The sequence below is a fragment of the Amblyomma mixtum genome, chromosome 3, assembly GCF_055824585.1.
Source record: "Amblyomma mixtum isolate Tamu chromosome 3, ASM5582458v1, whole genome shotgun sequence".
NCBI lineage: Eukaryota > Metazoa > Arthropoda > Arachnida > Ixodida > Ixodidae > Amblyomma > Amblyomma mixtum.
In genome coordinates this window covers 210,241,745-210,259,559 of record NC_143014.1, presented here as the reverse complement: position 1 = coordinate 210,259,559, position 17,815 = coordinate 210,241,745, and the positions used below count along the sequence as shown (strand labels likewise).

Genomic DNA, 17,815 nt, shown 5'->3' with positions numbered 1-17,815 from the left:
TGCTGTTTTGCTGCACTGAGGGACAAGAGCCCAAAGTTTGCTTAACACTGCTCAGAACCCTCATACTCTTGAAAGAAACTGTTATTGCATAGAAAATGCTTAGTCAAACATGTCAGGCCATCCACACTACACTGCATCACCAAGCTGAAAAAACTGCTTATGCTCTCAACAAAAAAGGGTACGCATTAACCACTTTGCACCAGTTCAATAGTCCATGTTAACCACACTCTTTTTTTTTTTCATTTTGTCTGCTGGAAACTAAACAGCAATACCTGAACCATTCAGGCCTTTAGGGTGTTATGGTTAAGCTAAAGTAAGTCTGCTGTACTTTGCTGCACACTTGTATGAGCTTAAATATAACTGATTTCACTTGGGCATTATATTTAAACAATTCGTCAATTAAGTGGCAGTGCAGGCGTCAAAACTGAATCCTGAGCTAATTCATCATAAATACTAGCATGAGCTATAATACTTCTGCTTTGGCTGTGGCAGTCATGACAGGAATTCAGAAAGAATACAGTTTTGTTTCATGTGATTATAAATGCAGCTGGCATCGGGAGAATAAGAACATGCTAGTGCAGTAACTGCACAGCCTTTGCCTTTTCATGTAAACAGCTTGCAACATTTAGCATCCAGCAGGTTTTAGTTTATTGCAGTCAGACTGCTGAGGCTTCAGCAAATGTAGTTATATTGAGAGTTTTCAACAGGGACTAACTCTCATATGTATCTGCACTGCTTTACTACAGGGTGTTCCTTCATGTCGAGGTTCTCCGGCATTTAGGCCTTTAATGGCTACTCACATTTCTTGTCTGTACATGAAATCGTGCCACACATTTTGAACCAAGTAGACGCATCCAAACTTAGGCACAAATTACATCACTGTAAGTACAAGACCTCAGGAATCGACTGCAATAGGTTGTATGTGACATGTGTAAGCTACAGGTGTTCCTGCTGTGGTACAGCATATGCTTGCCATGTGGAGCATCATCATTATCTGCCAAAAACAGACGAGACCATAGCTTGAGGAACAGTGGTGTGGTAGCTTCGTGGGATGCCAGTTGTGGCCTTGACATAACAAAATGACATCAATAGCTGACTCCAGTTCATCTGCTTAGAAACAAACTGCCCCTTATGTGTGGCACTGAGCAGTAGCTTGTTTACAGAAGTTGGCACAGCCACAGAACACCCAGACTAGTCAAACACGAACACTGACGCTATCCCAAGTCGCATGTTTCTCTTACAGTGGCATATACTACATTAGAGTGCAGTAAAAAAAAAGTGTCGCACCCACAATGCTTAATTAGACTAAAGAATCAATATATTTAAGCTACAGATGCTGCAGGTTTCATCAAACACACGATGACTGAAACTTTTGCCACACATAAATCAATGTCGTATATAGTAAATACTGCCATAAACTGCCATACATGCATATTACCATAGCTTTATTCCACAAATAGGCAGCACACTTACTTGAACACTGTGATGATTTAATGGTGCAGGACAAGTAGTTGGTGATATGGCACCAATTTGTAAATGCTAGTCCCGAACCATGACCCCACACTGTGGCATAGAACAAAGTTCCAAGCACAACACTAGTTTCACTTGCCTTTCTCCTAGGGTCAGCCTCAGGCTGGCACTTCGAGACACACTCGCATGTAGCTGTCAGGTCCTCATTAATGATGCACTCCCTGCCTGGGCCACACCGAACCTTGCTGCAGGGATCCTTCTGGACACCTGCAACCATATGCAGGAAGCACAAGTTGAAACCATAAAAGCAAGCATCCTGCACGCATGCCATCAGAGTCCAAAGTCTCAAGGATTGTTGGCACTCATTTTACTTCTGCAGTGTTATTGGTTTATGGGGTTTAACGTCCCAAAGCAACTCAAGCTACGAGGGACGCCGTATCTGGAGGGCTCCGGAAATTTCGACCACCTGGGGTTCTTTTACGTGCACTGACATCACGCAGTACACGGGCCTCTAGAATTTCGCCTCCATCGAACTTCGACTGCCGCGGCCGGGTTCAAACCCTTGACTTTTGGGTCAGCAGCCGAGTGCCATAACCACTGAGCCAACGCGGCGGCTTCCTGCACTATTATGTTTTCAATTTTCAAAGAAATGTCCTTCGTCCATCACATGCCCAGTTACCATCAACACTGTTGTGTATAAATCCATAGTTCTTTGCTGGAGTTATGCATATTAGTTCTGTCGTTGCAGCGACAGTTTTCTTGCACGATTGTTGCAATACCTCCAGAAATAATGTTAAAAATGTATGAATAATAATATGCATTTTTTTTCTTTCACATAAGGCAAAAAACCATGTGGTGCGCAGCCACTTGTGCTAAGCAGCTGACTTAAATTATCAATGACGTTTAAAATACCAATCAAAACAAGTGTATATAAGAACAAAAATACTAGGTTATACAACATTATGTTTCAGTGCAGTTTACTACTGACATATAAATCCAGAATTCAAGAAAAATTTTTGGAAATACCCTCTGTTGCAGTAGGAAGTGTGCTGAGCAGAGTTTGTACAGAACAGTTGGCTCAAAATTCAAGGAGAATTTCAGGATTTCGAGCATACAAAGGGGCAGTAAACTAAGAGGGCAAGAAATATTTTTTTGATCACGAAGATTAGGAATCCTTTCACTTTTTACTTAGTTCTGATTATCCTCTCCATGACTACCTGCTTCCTATTCTGTGGCCTTTAGGCAGAAAGTGTTAGCCTTGACAAGAAGACTTATTGAGCAGACAGTGTTTGGGAAATGAGGGGCTCATAATTATAACATACATATGAAGGAAGCCAACATTCACTGAAATCAAGGAAGCATAGGGGAATGTTTTATTTCTTCTTTTTTTTCAATATGTGGTGCTGATCAAGAGAAAAGTACTAGTGCAATCATTTTTAACTGAAAAATAATTTGTATTCTAAAGTAGAGGAAAAAACTAACACATGCCACTCTCATCGTTTTAAAAAAAGCACGAATACATGCTTTTCATGCAGTTCTGAGAGATTGCGTTTTCCATATCCTGTATTTGTACTTAATGTATATTGCTGCCCTACCCTTTCCTCTCTTACTATCGCTTACCCCCTTTCTTTACCTCTTCCTGTCCTCTCCCTGTCTTTTTATTCCCGCTAGCCGCAGCTCGGGTGCTTCAGGTTTCGATGGCAGATGCCGCGGCTAAGATCTTTTCCTTCCATTGTTATTTTATTTTATTAATAAATAGCCACTGACAAAAACACCGGTGAGATCCAAATCCACAACCTCCATATGACGCGTAAGGTGCTCTATCAACTGAGCTATGGCAGCAGCGGCTGTCCAACCTTCCATTTTTTAGTCTATTTGTATTGCGTACAACCAAATCTTGAGTGTGTTCACCAGTGCCACTCTCATGTATAGCGGTGGACATCGAACATCCTCTAATACCACAAAAGCCACAGGGAATGCTATAGAACGGTGAGGGCGGCCACTAAAAGAGAATCCATATTTAAGGAGTGCATCAAAATTTAAGGAGTTTGAAGGGCTCTTGAAACAATTTTTCAAAATTCAAGGGTATTCAAGGATTTCAAGGGCTTGTGCAAACCACAGGGCTAAGTCACCCTGGAAGTACTCTGCAGTCTTGATGAGCAATAAATTTTGCATCGAGCAACTAGCAACAAACTAAAGCCGTCCTTACGTTCAGCATCCAGTTCTGCGCTCTTGTCCTTCAAGATGCTGGCCTTCTCGTCTTCAGCAGAAATGTCAACTGCATCCTTGACCTTCTTTGTATGGTGCTTCTTCCCATGCTTAGACCCATGGTGCTGCAAGAAACAGGAACACAATTCTTTTTGCATACTCACTCACTCATCATGAGTCTTTCGCATTTGGCCTCCATCGAAATGCAGCCAGCGAGGCCGGGATTCGATCCCGCGACTTTGGGATAAGCAGGTAAGCAAGCCACTAGGCCTCCGGCCGTGGCAGATAAACCACTCAAATGATTCGCAAAATGTTTCAATCAAACTGTTGTAAAGCGTCAAGAAAAACCAAAAATGGCGTAACTTTCGGAACGGTAGCCTTATCGTGAAAACACCTTCCGCTTTAAGGTCGAATCACGTAAACTCAAAATTTCGCCAGCAATGGGCGCATGCTTTGAACACCCCGCGCTTATCACTGACGTTATGGCTCGCAACGTTATTATGGCCGCCATATACAGAAACACAAGGAGCATGGTGAAAGCATTTGCATGTTCCTAGTCCGCTAATAGCCACCTGCTCCAACCTGCGCCGTGGAAGCTACGCCCAGTGCTCCATGCATGGTGCCCGTGCAGTACATGCAGCCCATCTTTCGCAGAGCCGCAGTCGCTATCAGCTATCTGTGCGCATGGCCGTGATCTTCCGTTCCTCTGGCACTTCGTACCCTTCTGTAATTCAAAGCTTGGACAAAACCTCCAAAATAACATCTTATTAGGATCACGCCATTGGTGCATGGCTTAGTATATGTCCGACAACATTCTAATTGAAACGTTTTGCGCGCTTCTGGTGGTTTACAAGTTCATTAATTCAGCGTAACTGTAGCTCAGGGAATGATATGAAATAAAGACCATAAACGCCCACTTTCTCTGCGTACACGGCAGCAAGATTGATCACCGTACTGAACGGCGACCGGTGCTGCGACACTCGCGGCAAAAAATGACGCCCCAGGCATTAACATATGTGTGGAGCCCCATACTTTACACATCGCTGGCAGTCGCCTCGTACTACCTGGCAGCTTAACACATCAATGCATGGGTTAATTTCACCTAATAAACGAGTCCACCAAGCCCGAAGATATTTCAATGGTGACATACATGACGGGACATCACAAGGACGTGCGCACGTGCACGCCTTATAACAGCTCAAGGATAGTTCGAGAGAAGCCGGAAGAAGTGGATATAGGAGAGCATAGAACATTTTCTCCCTACATAGGCACAGCTGCAGCTGTTGCTTCAAAAACCGGTATCACCACGTTTAGCCCAGGAAGTCGTCAAAAGGTAAGCCATGTTATATATGTCCTTGCGATATCGGTGCAACCCACATGTTTCGCAGCAGCACACCGAAATGCCTTGTGTTCCATATCACAGAGGCAATATATTCATGGTATCCACGGAAAGCAGCAAAAGCGCAGGCTTTTCAAAAAATACTGTCAAGCGATTCTCGCTTTATTTACTCTTTACTCTAAAAAGTACAAAAATAATGCAGGCTACCAGGTGTTTGGGCTTTATGATTTGATGCTCTTGGAGCCTCTAATGCAAAAAATTCGAGATCACTGCGGTAACCTGCATTGGAGTAATGCGAAAGCAATGATGCCTCCTCATTTCAAGTTGCTTTTTGTTTTTAATTGCTTCCTTAATTACCCACTTCATTCACAATTAATTCATTTGATTCCCCTTAATTCCAACTAATTTACCCTTAATTCACCTTAATGTAGCATTAATTCACTTATATCACATTAATTCACCATAATTCATATTTAAATCGCCTTCATTCACAATTAATGCACATTAATTCACTCTCGACACTTTCTATAATCATTAATTATACATTGGATTTCGATTAACTGCACATTTTAGCTTGTTTCATCTCAGTATTCATTCCGGACTTTCAAATTTGGCGCTACGCGTTGGCTCCGCCCACACTTCTGGTCACGTGGCCCCACCACACTTCCGGCCTTTTCAAGTTTGGCGCCACTTTTGCTCTGGCCCTGCCCACTTTTTGAACATTTCTGGCTCTAATTAATTAACTATTCATCCGATCTAGAATTTTTTTTCTGCGTAGCATCCTCACTACATCCTCTTTCGATTACAGCCATTCGTTTGACGCTACCTCTTGCACACAACTGCTGCAGACACATTTTTCGGACACGACCCGCCGACATAGCCTAGAAAAATGCTTTCGCATTAATAAACTGAATTTGCTGCCCTTAATCAGTGACGTTCAAAATAGCTCTCCACTCGAACGAGGCAACTTCACACGCGCACATGGAGTTACCACGTGGTAACTGTATGTGCGCGTGTAACGTACATCACGCACCTTCTTTGCCTCCGCTGCCAGGACAAGTCCCACAAGCAGCAGGATAACGAAGACCTTCATCTTCTGACTCCTGCAAAGAAATATGTAACAAATTGTCAGTGATCACTAGCAATGCAGGCGTTTGAGCATCAGAAACTTGAGAAAAAGCGGCCGGCCGGTGTGCTTTTTCCGAAACTTCCGCAATTTTTGTCCCGTGAGTTTGGAAAAAAACCAAAAGGAACTGGCGGTTGAACAGGTTGAATAATACTAGCGCCTGAATAATCTTGCCTTGGCGCAAACGACGATGCAGCCGAGCTGAACTTAAGATATATCTGCGCCAAAATCTGGCTGTTCCGTCGACAGCCTGTCTGAACAGTGGCCAACCTTCTATTTAACAGCGAGTATATACGCACGCGTACACACAGGAAGCCACCTAGACTATCCACAAACGGCCGCTGCCCGGTTCTTTTTAGCTCGAGACGGGCTCCGGTTTGTTTTCCCCGATCTTCATTTGGCTGCGTCGGCGATTTTCGGTGGTCGGGCGGATCAGCGCAAGCCGCTTCCGCCGCTACGCGTTTACACTGTGCGCTCACGAAAAACAAACGCGCCCCCCAGAAAGTGCCTGCCTCAGCGGAAGCCGCGACGGGGAGAGGGCAGAGCGGAAAAATTTTGCTCAGCCGTCAGCCCACTGAATCCAGAGCACAGCTGAGCGGCTGTGGCTCCGGAACTCTCTATATTTAGGCGGAAGACCGCCTCACGAGCTCTGGAGCGTCGGTTCGAGCGGCGCCCCGCGGTTTCGATGCGCCATCACCGCCGTCCCCCTTTGAACGTCGGCTCTTTCTCACTATCCCTTTCCCCTGCGGGACCGCTCGGCATCTTCCATCGGCACATCCGGCCGCGCAAGGGCATCTGTCCCGCGACATGATACAGCCCCCGGGCGTCCAGCGAACGCAGCAGACGCCCTCCAAGCGCTGAGCGAACGCAGATTCAGATTTGCGCGTTCCGTATCGCGCGCTCAGACAGAAAAACAAAAAAAAAAGAGGCCGCGCGGTCGCGACGCCCGCGCAACGCGATCGCCTTGGGCCGCCGTCCACGCGCGGTTTGGTATACTGGCCATCCGAAACCATGCACGGAAAATGCGTTGCCATTGCAGCCGTTGCCAGGCTTGCCTATTCACATCTGCCGTGCGATCGCAGTTACCGTGTTTGCCATAAGGGAGTTTTAGCACCAGCGCACGATAAACACGGTAACTCGATCCTACTGTATCCGTACGGCAAATGTGCAGCCACGGCAACGCGTTACCGTATTTGCTGCATGGCTGTCCGGCTACGTTAAAACTTTCTTATATCGACCGTACGGCGGTGCTAAAACTTTATAGAGAGGCGACTGAAAACAGCCGGCGTCAGTATAACACGCACAGCGACTGTGACGAAGCCTGTGCGCAGTATCAATTAGCGAGGTAAAAACACGAATTAAATAGGCTACGCTTTCGCGTGCATTTCTCCGATTGCGTGAGTGAGGCCCATCAGATAACCACTAACTATTCATTTTGCCATTATTTCAGGCATGTTAATTACGAAGGACAAGCTGCAATTACGTGAGAACTTAATTCTGAATGCGTCGTTCAGCGAATTTTGACGAACGTCAGAAGATCCGGCCGGAGCACTTCGATATCAGAATTTCATTTTCATGACACGACAACTACTTCGCGGCGACTAATTTTCACTAATTAATAGTAGGCTATTGGCGAAAATTAGGTCTTTTGCAGCCTCTGCTATCATTTCGCAGTCCGACTTAGTGCGAAAAAAAAACGCACGTCCAATTGTACGCTCTTCGAAAATATAAAGCGGCAGCTGATATATACAACAATATCGGGTTTCTTACTAGTGGTCGAGCCCATCTTTCGGAAGCTTGGAACAGTACACACGCCAGTGACAGTCATGCTAACGTACCGTAGAATGGGCACAGAGAGGAGGAGGATTGGCTTATTGGGGTTTAACGTCCCAAAGCGACTAAGGCTATGAGAGACGCCGTAGTGAAGGGCTCCGGAAATTTCGACCACCTGGGGTTCTTTAACGTGCACTGACATCGCACAGCACACGGGCCTCTAGAATTACGCCTCCATCGAAATTCGGCCGCCGCGGCAGGGATCGAACCCGCGTCTTTTGGGCCAGCAACCGATCGCCGTAACCACTGAGCCACCGCGGCGGGGTAAAGAGAGGAGGAGGAGGACGCTTGAGGAAAGGTGCGGTGACTGCCTCACTATCGGGATAAAACTTGTACGCGGTGAAGTACAATATATATATATATATATATATATATATATATATATATATATATATATATATATATATATATATATATATATATATATATATATAGCGTATACTTCGATATATATATATATATATATATATATATATATATATATTATATATATATATCGAAGTATACGCTTCGTTAAAGGAAATATATTTGACTCGACGTTCCGATCGGCAGACCGATGTTTTTCAAGATTGTCCCTCCTCCTTGCCTCGCGGCCAGGGGGAAGGACAAGTTCACGCATTTTTCCACGAAGGTTGCTGAACGGCCACACACCCTGTCGACCATCTCAACTCAGCTCGGCACGCCTGTCAATAAGCAAGCCTGCGGTGCTTAACAAAGCGGAGGCCGCATCTGGACATTGTATTTTCCTACGGCTTACGTGTTCTGCGCACTCTCCGTTTTTTTTCGTGCGCTACCCACTCCCCTTTTTCCTATCCATGCTTATTTCTTTGTTTTTACTTGTATATTTTTTACTTCTATCTACTTATTTCTCTTTCCCGCTCACCTGTTCTGTGTCCAAGCCCTATAAAATGGAAAACATCAGCAAAGACAAGCCACTCTTGAAAGAGATCGGTCTTCCGATCGAAACATCGAGTCAAATAAACATGTTTCCTTTAACGAAGCGTGTACTTCGCTCTATATTCCTTTAAAGTGTCAAGTTCTTCATGCTCTCGCAACCCCCCCCACCCACCCACCCACCCACACACACACACACACACCCACCCACCCACCCACCCACACACACACACACACACACACACACACACAGCTAAATGTAACCAAGCTTGTAAAAAAGAGAATGTTCCCTAGCTCAGTGAGACCAACTGAGGGTTGTTGACAGTCGCGTGTCCTAGTCTGCGGTAGTTTTTCATTATTCAAATGTAATTCGAATGTAATATATATATATATATATATATATATATATATATATATATATATAGAATGGGCCATTGTTGCCAACTGCCGGTGGAGGAATTAAGAGGGAAAGAAAAAGGTCAGCCAAGTTTGCAGTGTTTTCAATAAGTGTGAGCGCGACGGATTGAGTGAATTAACGCGCGCGCGGTCATCATTTCGCCTGGGGCGCGAACCGAACCTCGAGTGGTGTATACACCACTTTTGCCCCCGACAGTACATACCGCGCACGGTGCTAGGCACCGTAGTAGAGCTCGCGAGAAAATCGTTAGGTTTTTTTTTTTTTTAAGGCCACTTCCTCAGAGCGTGCTTACACTCAGAAGACGGCGAAGACCGCGGCATACAACATAACATCCCTGCACGAAAAATGGCCAGCAGCATTTGAAAGGTAATTTGACAAAATTAGAAGGGATGGCAACAAGTTACCGGTGGTATACGTCAAATCAAGCTCCGCGGCTATCCTGCATGGCTTTAATTAAGAAGCAGAGGATTGATCGTGGTGCGATAACTTAGCGCCACGCGTGGAGGGATCTCACGAAAGCGCTTGTGCCTGTACACGATCTCTCTGCACAAGACATCACCCCACATCGCCCACACCCTCAACGCCAAAAAAGGCGAGACTTTTTTTTTTTTTCACGTTCCAAAATACTGCAGCGGTGCAAAAAAAAATTAAAAAATCAGCGGTGTAACCTTCTCGTTGCGTCACATCCACACGTGCGCACTGCTCGAGTTCTTTATCAGTTCGAAACGGGACGTTGAGGACGTCAGCGCTTTGTGATATGTGGGGGTTTGGGTGCGCTAGGGCCCGAAAGGCAATCTGCCGAAACGCTGATAGGGTACAGTTCCGCCGAGTTAGCGGTCTCCGGGCGCGGCCGTGGCTTCGTCATCGCGAGGTCCTGGGCGCGCGTGCGCATCTACGGCCCTCGCCGCCTCCGGAGGCCCACGCGTCCCACGGTGTTGTGATGTAACTGGGCTTCATATTCGCGCAGCGCCTAACGATTGTCCAAGGACGCTCGGGGCGCGGCGGCGAGTCCTTGAAGTGGCCCGCTTCTATATTTTTCCTTTTTTTTTCTCCGCTTGGCCCCACAACAACGCCCACGCCACAGCCGCGATAGACGCTCAGATCGTTTCCAGCGCGAGTCAACCGAGAAAGCTTCGTCAGTATCGCGCGGCCTTGCGCCGCATTTGCCCCGAGATACGCCGCCGGTTCCATATACATTAGGACGGACAGATCTTCATCCGCCTCACGCAGTGCTAACTTTCTCAAATATCATGGTCCGAGCTGCGCGTGCTCATCGCTCGGTGCATGCATGCCCGCCCCTTAGCTTGCTCGCGCGATTCCATTCGCTTAATCATCCCTGCAGCTTCCGACGACAGCCTTGTGCATAGCAGCCGCGCAGATGGTACGACTGCAGCGTAGTATCCCCAATGGAGATACTGTAGTCAGTCGTGAAGGAGATTGCAAAAATGAAATGGCAGTTTTTAAGCTTGTTGCGTTAATCGGGAATTTCAGCGATAGCACGAAACGTTTCTGTTTCTTTAATAGCGTATTCAAGGTGGCGATTCGGAGCAAGTTTTCTTGCTCCGCGAAACCGAAGGGCGTGTTTCGGTGGGCGATTTGGATTCAGATCCCGAGTTATGATCGGACCGCGACCGATATCTTGCGCCTTCGTGGATTCGTAGAGTTGCTTTCGATCGCCGATTGGAATACGTCATAAATATCTGCCTGTTGATCCAACATTAGCGATTGTACCGCTAACATACTCACCTGCACACAAAAATCTCCGTCGATAGGAGGCGGCCTTCCAAACTAGCACTTCACCTTTCTTGCGTTTAGATCACATTTTATCCCACCCATTCCACATGGGAATGCCCCAATCCTCCCTAAGTGCCGCACCCCTTCCGCTCCCAGTGGGAAGCCACCCTGTCTAGCACCACCCTGGAAGAACAGCGTTACCTGATCGCCCGGGTGATCCGGATAGCAGGGGAAAATGGAGCCGTGCATGGACTAAGGGCTCCACTCCTGGGGGCCTCCCCAGTTTCTAATTAACTCTTCTCTCTTTCTTCACGCCCTTCCCTTAACTCCTTCTTTCACGGCACAGTCCAGGTGTCCATCCACCCACCCTGAAACTGCTGCCGCGCCTTTCGATTCTTCATAAACCACTACGCAGACGCGCGCGCGCTCTGTGGTTTTAACTAAAGTCCCTGTATGAGCTTTTCTAAAAAAAGCTTTAGTTTTAACATAACGAGGACGCCAGTGCCTCGAGCTGTGCTATGGATGAAGTGTGACGCCGTACCAAGGCAAAACTTCGAGGGGAATACAAACAGCTATCGCTGTAAAACTAATGAATCAGAAACAGCAGTGATGATGAAAATAGCAAACTGCAGCGTTCTCTGTGCGTATACCGGTGCAATACGCGAGAACTGACCAGAACCAGAGTCCTCGTCCGGTGACTCTAACCAGAACTGGTGGCGTCTCTCCAATGATTTTTATTTCACCCGTGGCAGAGGCGGCTGAGCGCATGCCGCATCCGTCAACCGCCGCCGCGGGCTGGCCGCAGCTGGCGCAGCGGGCACTGGCGTATGACGGCGGCCCGGAAGCGGCCATCCAACAGGGACCAGATGCTTCGCGGACGACAGCCGCACCCCGGGCAGTCGGCGATGCAAAGCCGTTCCCGCCCCGCCGCCGGTCGCCTGTCATCCGCGGTCGTAACTCACGCCGCGCTGCCGTGAACGGAACCCCTTCAGGGAGCGCCTGCCGCCAAGAGGCCCCGTGCATGAAGGACGCGGCCCGTTCTGATCCGGCCACGCTGCCGAGACCGTGAAGCGACGGCCATCTCTACTTACTACTTTAAACTAGCTTGATAGCGCTGGTCGTTCATGCTGCAACGCAGTGGAAAAACGGCGCCGGAGACAGGAAGTCGGAAGCAGAGCAGTTCAGCGAACATGTGTCGCCCCCATCATGTGCCGTCTCCGGCAGTTTTTCGCTTCCCTTTGAGACGGTCGTGCTCCCTGTAGCGGCTTACTGGCGGCGTTGGGTGTATAAGACGGAATGATTATATCACGCTTGGTAACGAAGGCTGAAAGCTCAAGCCCGGCAGCGACGCCAAGAACGATTACGCAATAGTACTTGTGGAACGCAAGAGTTTCCACAAGTGCAGTGACGGTGTTCTGCGATGGTGCGACAAAAACTGCTCAAGGCAGTGGTCAAGTATCTTGACAGAATTAAAAAAAAAATGAAAACAATCTACTTTTAAACTGTAGCAAAAGGCTTTATGGGTGGTCGACCAGTTGAGTTGCTGTGGGAATTGGAAGCCTCCGTGAGCTTTTTCCGTTTTTTTTTGTTAGACGCACATGCATTACATTTTTTTTTTCATTGATTCGGAAGACAGCGCTTATACGCGTATACTGCCGCAGTAAAAAAAAAATATAAACCGTTCTAACCCAGCGGCTCTGGTGCTGAAGAGCTTGCCCGAACGCGAGCCACGAAACATCATTAAGAGATACGGTTGCCAGGGAAAAGCAAATATTTCTGCTTAGCCTGGCCACCCAGTCAGCAGATATTCGTTCCAGCAAATGAAGCATGCATGTCCCCTCATGCTTCCACGCTTTCCATTGAAGTCTGCCCGAGTGCCCTGAAATAATTTTTGCCCCGAACTCGCTTCCTGCAAAAGCTTTGTCCGTGACTGTACTTTCTCAACAGGGGCGCTCGATAGGGTAAATCGTAGAAGAGGATAGAATGACCGCGTTGACCTGCTGAAGGTCGCACTGGGCGAATGTCCCAAAAGGGCAGTGTCTAACGTCCTTGGCCCAGGCGGAGGATGATGCCAACGGCGCTACGCCGCCTGCCGATAACCACCCGCGATATCGGCGAGGTTATGGATAGGTTTTCGCCGCACAGCGAAACCTACCGTCAGCTGCAAGTTATCTTTTCCGACCTGCCAGGATAAGACAATAAGGCTAGAGAGAGCCGTACAGCCACGTTGCATGGTGCGATGCGAAGCCTTGAAAGATTCCCTTGCAAAGCTCAAGCCACTAGCAGGCGTTTTACTATCTCGGTATCGTCTGTCCGCAGGACAGACTACCGCAAAACTCATCCTTTTCCCATCAACCCATTTTCTCAACGCGTAACGTTGAGAAAATGGGTTGAGCCTGTTTCTGCAAACCTGCACAACTTTCACGAGACACCGCGCGGAACCTTCTCCGTATGGGCGCCAACAGCAGCACCACGACAACCGAAAAAGAAAGGGGCGCAATGCGGAGAAGGCAGACCAGCGCGTCATCCGGCGGACGGTATACGAGTTGCCCGAGCGCAACAGCTGGAGCTCGAAGCGCCGGCAGTGCAGTAGGAGGGAGACCGGTTTCAAAAGGTCCGCGCGTGCGCCAGCATCACATTGTTTCCGCGGGCAACGGCACGCTGGGTCAGAAGAAGAAGGATGACTTGACGCGACGGCATTCCGCGGTCGTCAGAAGCTGCGAGCATGGTATCGCGCCACCCGCGGGCGGCACTGCTCCGGCGGAAGATTTGTGCTCGCGAAGGATATGCACGAGTGTTCGGGAGGATGTCGTTCTCCGTGATATGTAAGAAGCCGACTGGGCTGCGCGTACGAATGCCGACCGCCTGAGAAAGCGAACCGCGTGCGATTCGTGCGATTGCGGAGCCGAGCACGGAAAAGTGGACACTGGATTGAAAGCCACAGCATTAGCGGGCCAGCGACAATAGTGTCTTGCCATAAGGACTGGCGCCTGTTGTTGCCACGTAACAATCCAAAGCGGGGCTCACCGACACACCGAACATCACGGATGACCCGTCCTGGTTAGCAGGCCGTTCATTTATTTAAATCGGGAGGAGGTAACCATGTCTTCATTGCTTAGTGTGCCACCAGTTTAAAGTTTCTAAAACACGAGGTGTGCTTGCGCTAGTTCGCAGTGCACTTCGTATGGTACGCCCGTCGCTCCGGTTCTAGAGGGTAAAAAGAGATTTTTTCATTTACCAATTCAGAGCTTATAACTGTCAGAGGTGCTGCGCGGGTCCCGCTATCTGGTCCAGCCTCAATTACCACCGGGTGGTGTGGGAACTTAGAAGAAGAAAGGCACACTGCTGTCGATGCTCATTCGGAGTTGCGGAAACGGATGGGGAAAAACTGATGGAGACAGCGTCGGACAGTGTAGCTAGGGCAGCGATCTATACGAAAGCGCGGCAGGGGCGTCCCGAGAGGCACGTGGGCGCGGAGCAGGGCAGAGAGAGACTTCCTCGCCGCGGCGTCTCGGGTCGTCGCGCACTTCCGGGTGCGGACACTTTCTGGGAGCCCGCCAGATGGGACAGCCTTCGAGCGTGCTCTCCTCGGCAGCCGCCCTGCCGCGGGCACCCAAGGCTTCTCCGCGCCACCGCGTGGGTCTCGCGCAGCTCGCCACGTGGCGAGTCGCGCTGTAGTTGTATAGACCAGATTTTTGAGCCTCTCCTGGGCGCGGCCATTTTGCACCGACTGGCGCGCCGCGGTGCGGGCGTTTCTTTGGGGACTGCGGGGCTGCGGCAGTTCCGCGGCCGCGCCTGCATATAGCCGCGCTTCGGGCGCTAAAAAAACATTGTCGAGCATACTTCCGCTGCGTGGCTGTGTTGAAGGAAGTATTTACGTTATCAAAGCGATAACATTGACGCGTTTTAATGACATTTAGTTTGACATTCAGGTTAATTGTGCCGGCGCTTAGCACGCGCTCGTGCTGATATCGAATTCCGTCTTGGTGCTCCACCGCAAAGAAACTTTTGTTCAATATCAAGCATTAGGTGTGCGCCTAGCATGCAGTTCCAATTCCCATGCACTCTTATTCCTTCCTGCCGGCCGGACATAAGGCCCCCCCACCCCTTCCACAAACAGGGCTTGTCGCCGCGCCAGTTTATCAACAAATTACCGCTGTGAGCCCACTGAGTCGCAGCGCCTACAGAAAAGAAATTTTGTCATGGTTTATGCAACCTGGTGCATAAAAAGTACTTTCGCTTAATTTATCAAAGCTTGAATAGATATGAGCAGCTAATCCAGCTTTCACTAATTCTGAGGTCCGAAGTCGCGTTATTTTATTCAGGAGCTCTCGCCGCGTGTGAGAGCGTTGCGTAGGCGTTTGGCTAAGTGTGGAAAATGTAATGAAATCGCGCATATTTTCCTATGAATAATGTAGATACCGCACCGCTGCGGTGGCTCAGTGGTTACGGCTCTCTGCTCTGGCCCAAAAGACGCGGGTTCGATCCCGGCCGCGGCGGCCGAATTTCGAAGGAGGCGAAATTCTAGAGGCCCGTGTACTGTGCGATGTCAGTGCACGTTAAAGAACCCCAGGTGGTCGAAATTTCCGGAGCCCTTCACTACGGCGTCCCTCATAGCGTGAGTCGCTTTGGGACGTAAAACCTTAATAAACCAAACCAAGCTAAGGTAGATACCAACAGCAGAAAGATACTATAGATAAACCTTTACCCCCCAGATACCTCTGACATGCGTGCGGAAAAAGCAGCTGAAATCGGTAGCGGTCGTGCTTACAATCCTGTGCATGAAATGTTCTTAATGGGAACAAGAGCAAGCTCAGCGCAAGGATACTGAACACGTACTGGTGATCGAAAACACGCGCTATGTCGGGACAACCTGCAGCTCGCCTATCCAGTTACTACTCCACTGAGTCAAGTCAATAGATCTACATTCTGATGCATAATATTATCATAGATGATATCGCACGTAAAAGGCGACAACAAACGACACGACAGCGCAGAAATCTGCTTCGAAGTGCCGGTTTCCAGTCCGTACACTACCTGGTCGACTACCCTCGGATGTCACGTTAACGAGTAACTGCGCACAAGGTAACCGCAGCACTGTCTGGAAGAGGGCAAATGTGAGTAGTGACGCACAGCACACACCCTCATACGTTAGCTGATGGAGCACAAAACGGCAGAAGCGAACACGTAAACATGCGTTCTATGCGCGGCGCCGGCGCGACCCGCAGTCCCTCGGGCCGCGCGCGCCGACAGATGGCGACTGGCGTCGAGAGTAGGCGCGCGTCCGCAGCCTGCGTGCGAGGGTAAAAAAATCTGGTCTATAGTGCCTGGAATATAGAAGTTGGGCCCGCACTCGGGCACGCCGATTCCCGGTCTCACGTGGGGACGCAGCACAGGCTAGGCGCACGACGTCGCGGGTTCGACTGCCTCGCAGTCCCGATGACGGACAAGGCAAAGGAAGACGCAACACTGAGCAGTGGTTTTTGTATTGGCCGTCATCCATGACCACGGTTTACACCACGTTGCCAAAGCCAGCCCAAAAGCACACCTTAACTATGAGTGCACTGCAATCAGTTCTCGTATTTGGATGCGATACAAATCAATGCACATCGCTCCACACCACGCGTCCCTGATTACTCAGAGTATAATTGAGGGACGTATGATATTGTTGTTGCCGCTGTTCTTGCTGTCGTCGTTTTTGTTGAAACTACATAAAACAGATCTTAAATATTTTTAAGACAGCGAGCGGGACACATGTGGTCCCACTTGCTTCAAGCGCCGACAAATGGTCGACAGTATACCTACTAACCGTATTTTCGCGCGCTTAATACTACCGAACTATCAAACAAGTCATTCGGCATGTTTTAATCTTTAGCTAATATGCCTCCTTGGTGTCCTGTGCGTTTTTACAAGAGCGGGTGCGCAGTTCGACGCTGCCCAGTTGGTGGGAAAAATCAATTTTCAAAATTTGTGGCCATTTTGAGCCTTTTCCTTCAGTCAACTGCCTCGTAAAACTTGTTGAAGCAATTTTCATTTCTAATCCAAATTTTAGTATGCGTCGAAATGACTGCGGTGCGGACACGTACCACGTTCTATGTATTTTTAAGCAGTCGCTGGTACGGCTTGAAAGTGATGTCATTCATTTTCTGAAGTGATTCTGAGCTTCAATTTCAACATCTGTATGCATGTGAGACATGCATACAGCTCGAGCCTTATGAAGTGTTAACGCCGCGATAAGATCATCCCCCAGTCGTTTTGGAGCAGCTCTCGGGCAGCCACGAGGGTATATACTATGTGGCACACACGTTTGCATCCGCAATGAAGCCGCTGTCTGCGGCTTATTATACAGCTATGCCGAGACAATGTATGCGGATAAACGCCGAGTGAAAGAAGTGGACCCCGCAGGTATCTATCTAGAATTCACCCCGCGTTCTTGCACGGTCGCCTTATCTCGCGACGGTAGAGCCCCTGCGTACTCACGCGCCCACCCACGTTTGGTTTGTGATAAATTCAGTCACATTTCTGATCATATCACGAAACCATGCGCGTCACACCCGGCAGCGCTCATACGAGGACACGTGGAGCCTCGAAATATCCGTGGGTCGCTGTGCGTGGGTAAAGTACTCAAGATTTCCACAGAGGCGAAATGCAAAGGACGGTCGTATGCTGTACAGTATGATGTCAGTGTACGCTAAAGATTCCCAGGTAGTCGCAATTAATACTGGTTGCTTTTTGAGGAAAGGAAGCACGCAGGAACTGTCTCACTGCGCGGTGGACACCTCAATCGCGCCGC

The 17,815-nt window shown here is 48.7% G+C and overlaps 1 protein-coding gene across 3 annotated transcripts in view; it reads right to left on the bottom strand.

Moving 5' to 3' along the window:
* The window catches only part of SPARC (secreted protein, acidic, cysteine-rich), a 30,643-nt gene that overhangs the window by 6,427 nt on the left and 6,401 nt on the right, over nucleotides 1–17,815 (bottom strand). Inside the window, exons 1-4 of one of the 3 annotated variants that reach the window (XM_089582636.1) lie at nucleotides 6,443–6,718; nucleotides 6,051–6,120; nucleotides 3,680–3,803; nucleotides 1,610–1,737 (exon numbers count right to left, since the gene is read on the bottom strand). In XM_089582636.1, coding sequence (XP_089438762.1) covers nucleotides 1,610–1,737; nucleotides 3,680–3,803; nucleotides 6,051–6,110 — 312 coding nt within the window. In that variant the 5' untranslated portion in view covers nucleotides 6,111–6,120; nucleotides 6,443–6,718. Of the gene's footprint in view, nucleotides 1–1,609; nucleotides 1,738–3,679; nucleotides 3,804–6,050; nucleotides 6,121–6,317; nucleotides 6,404–6,442; nucleotides 6,719–17,815 lie in introns of those variants that run through there. The other 2 variants (XM_089582635.1, XM_089582634.1) reach the window with 2 other exon arrangements.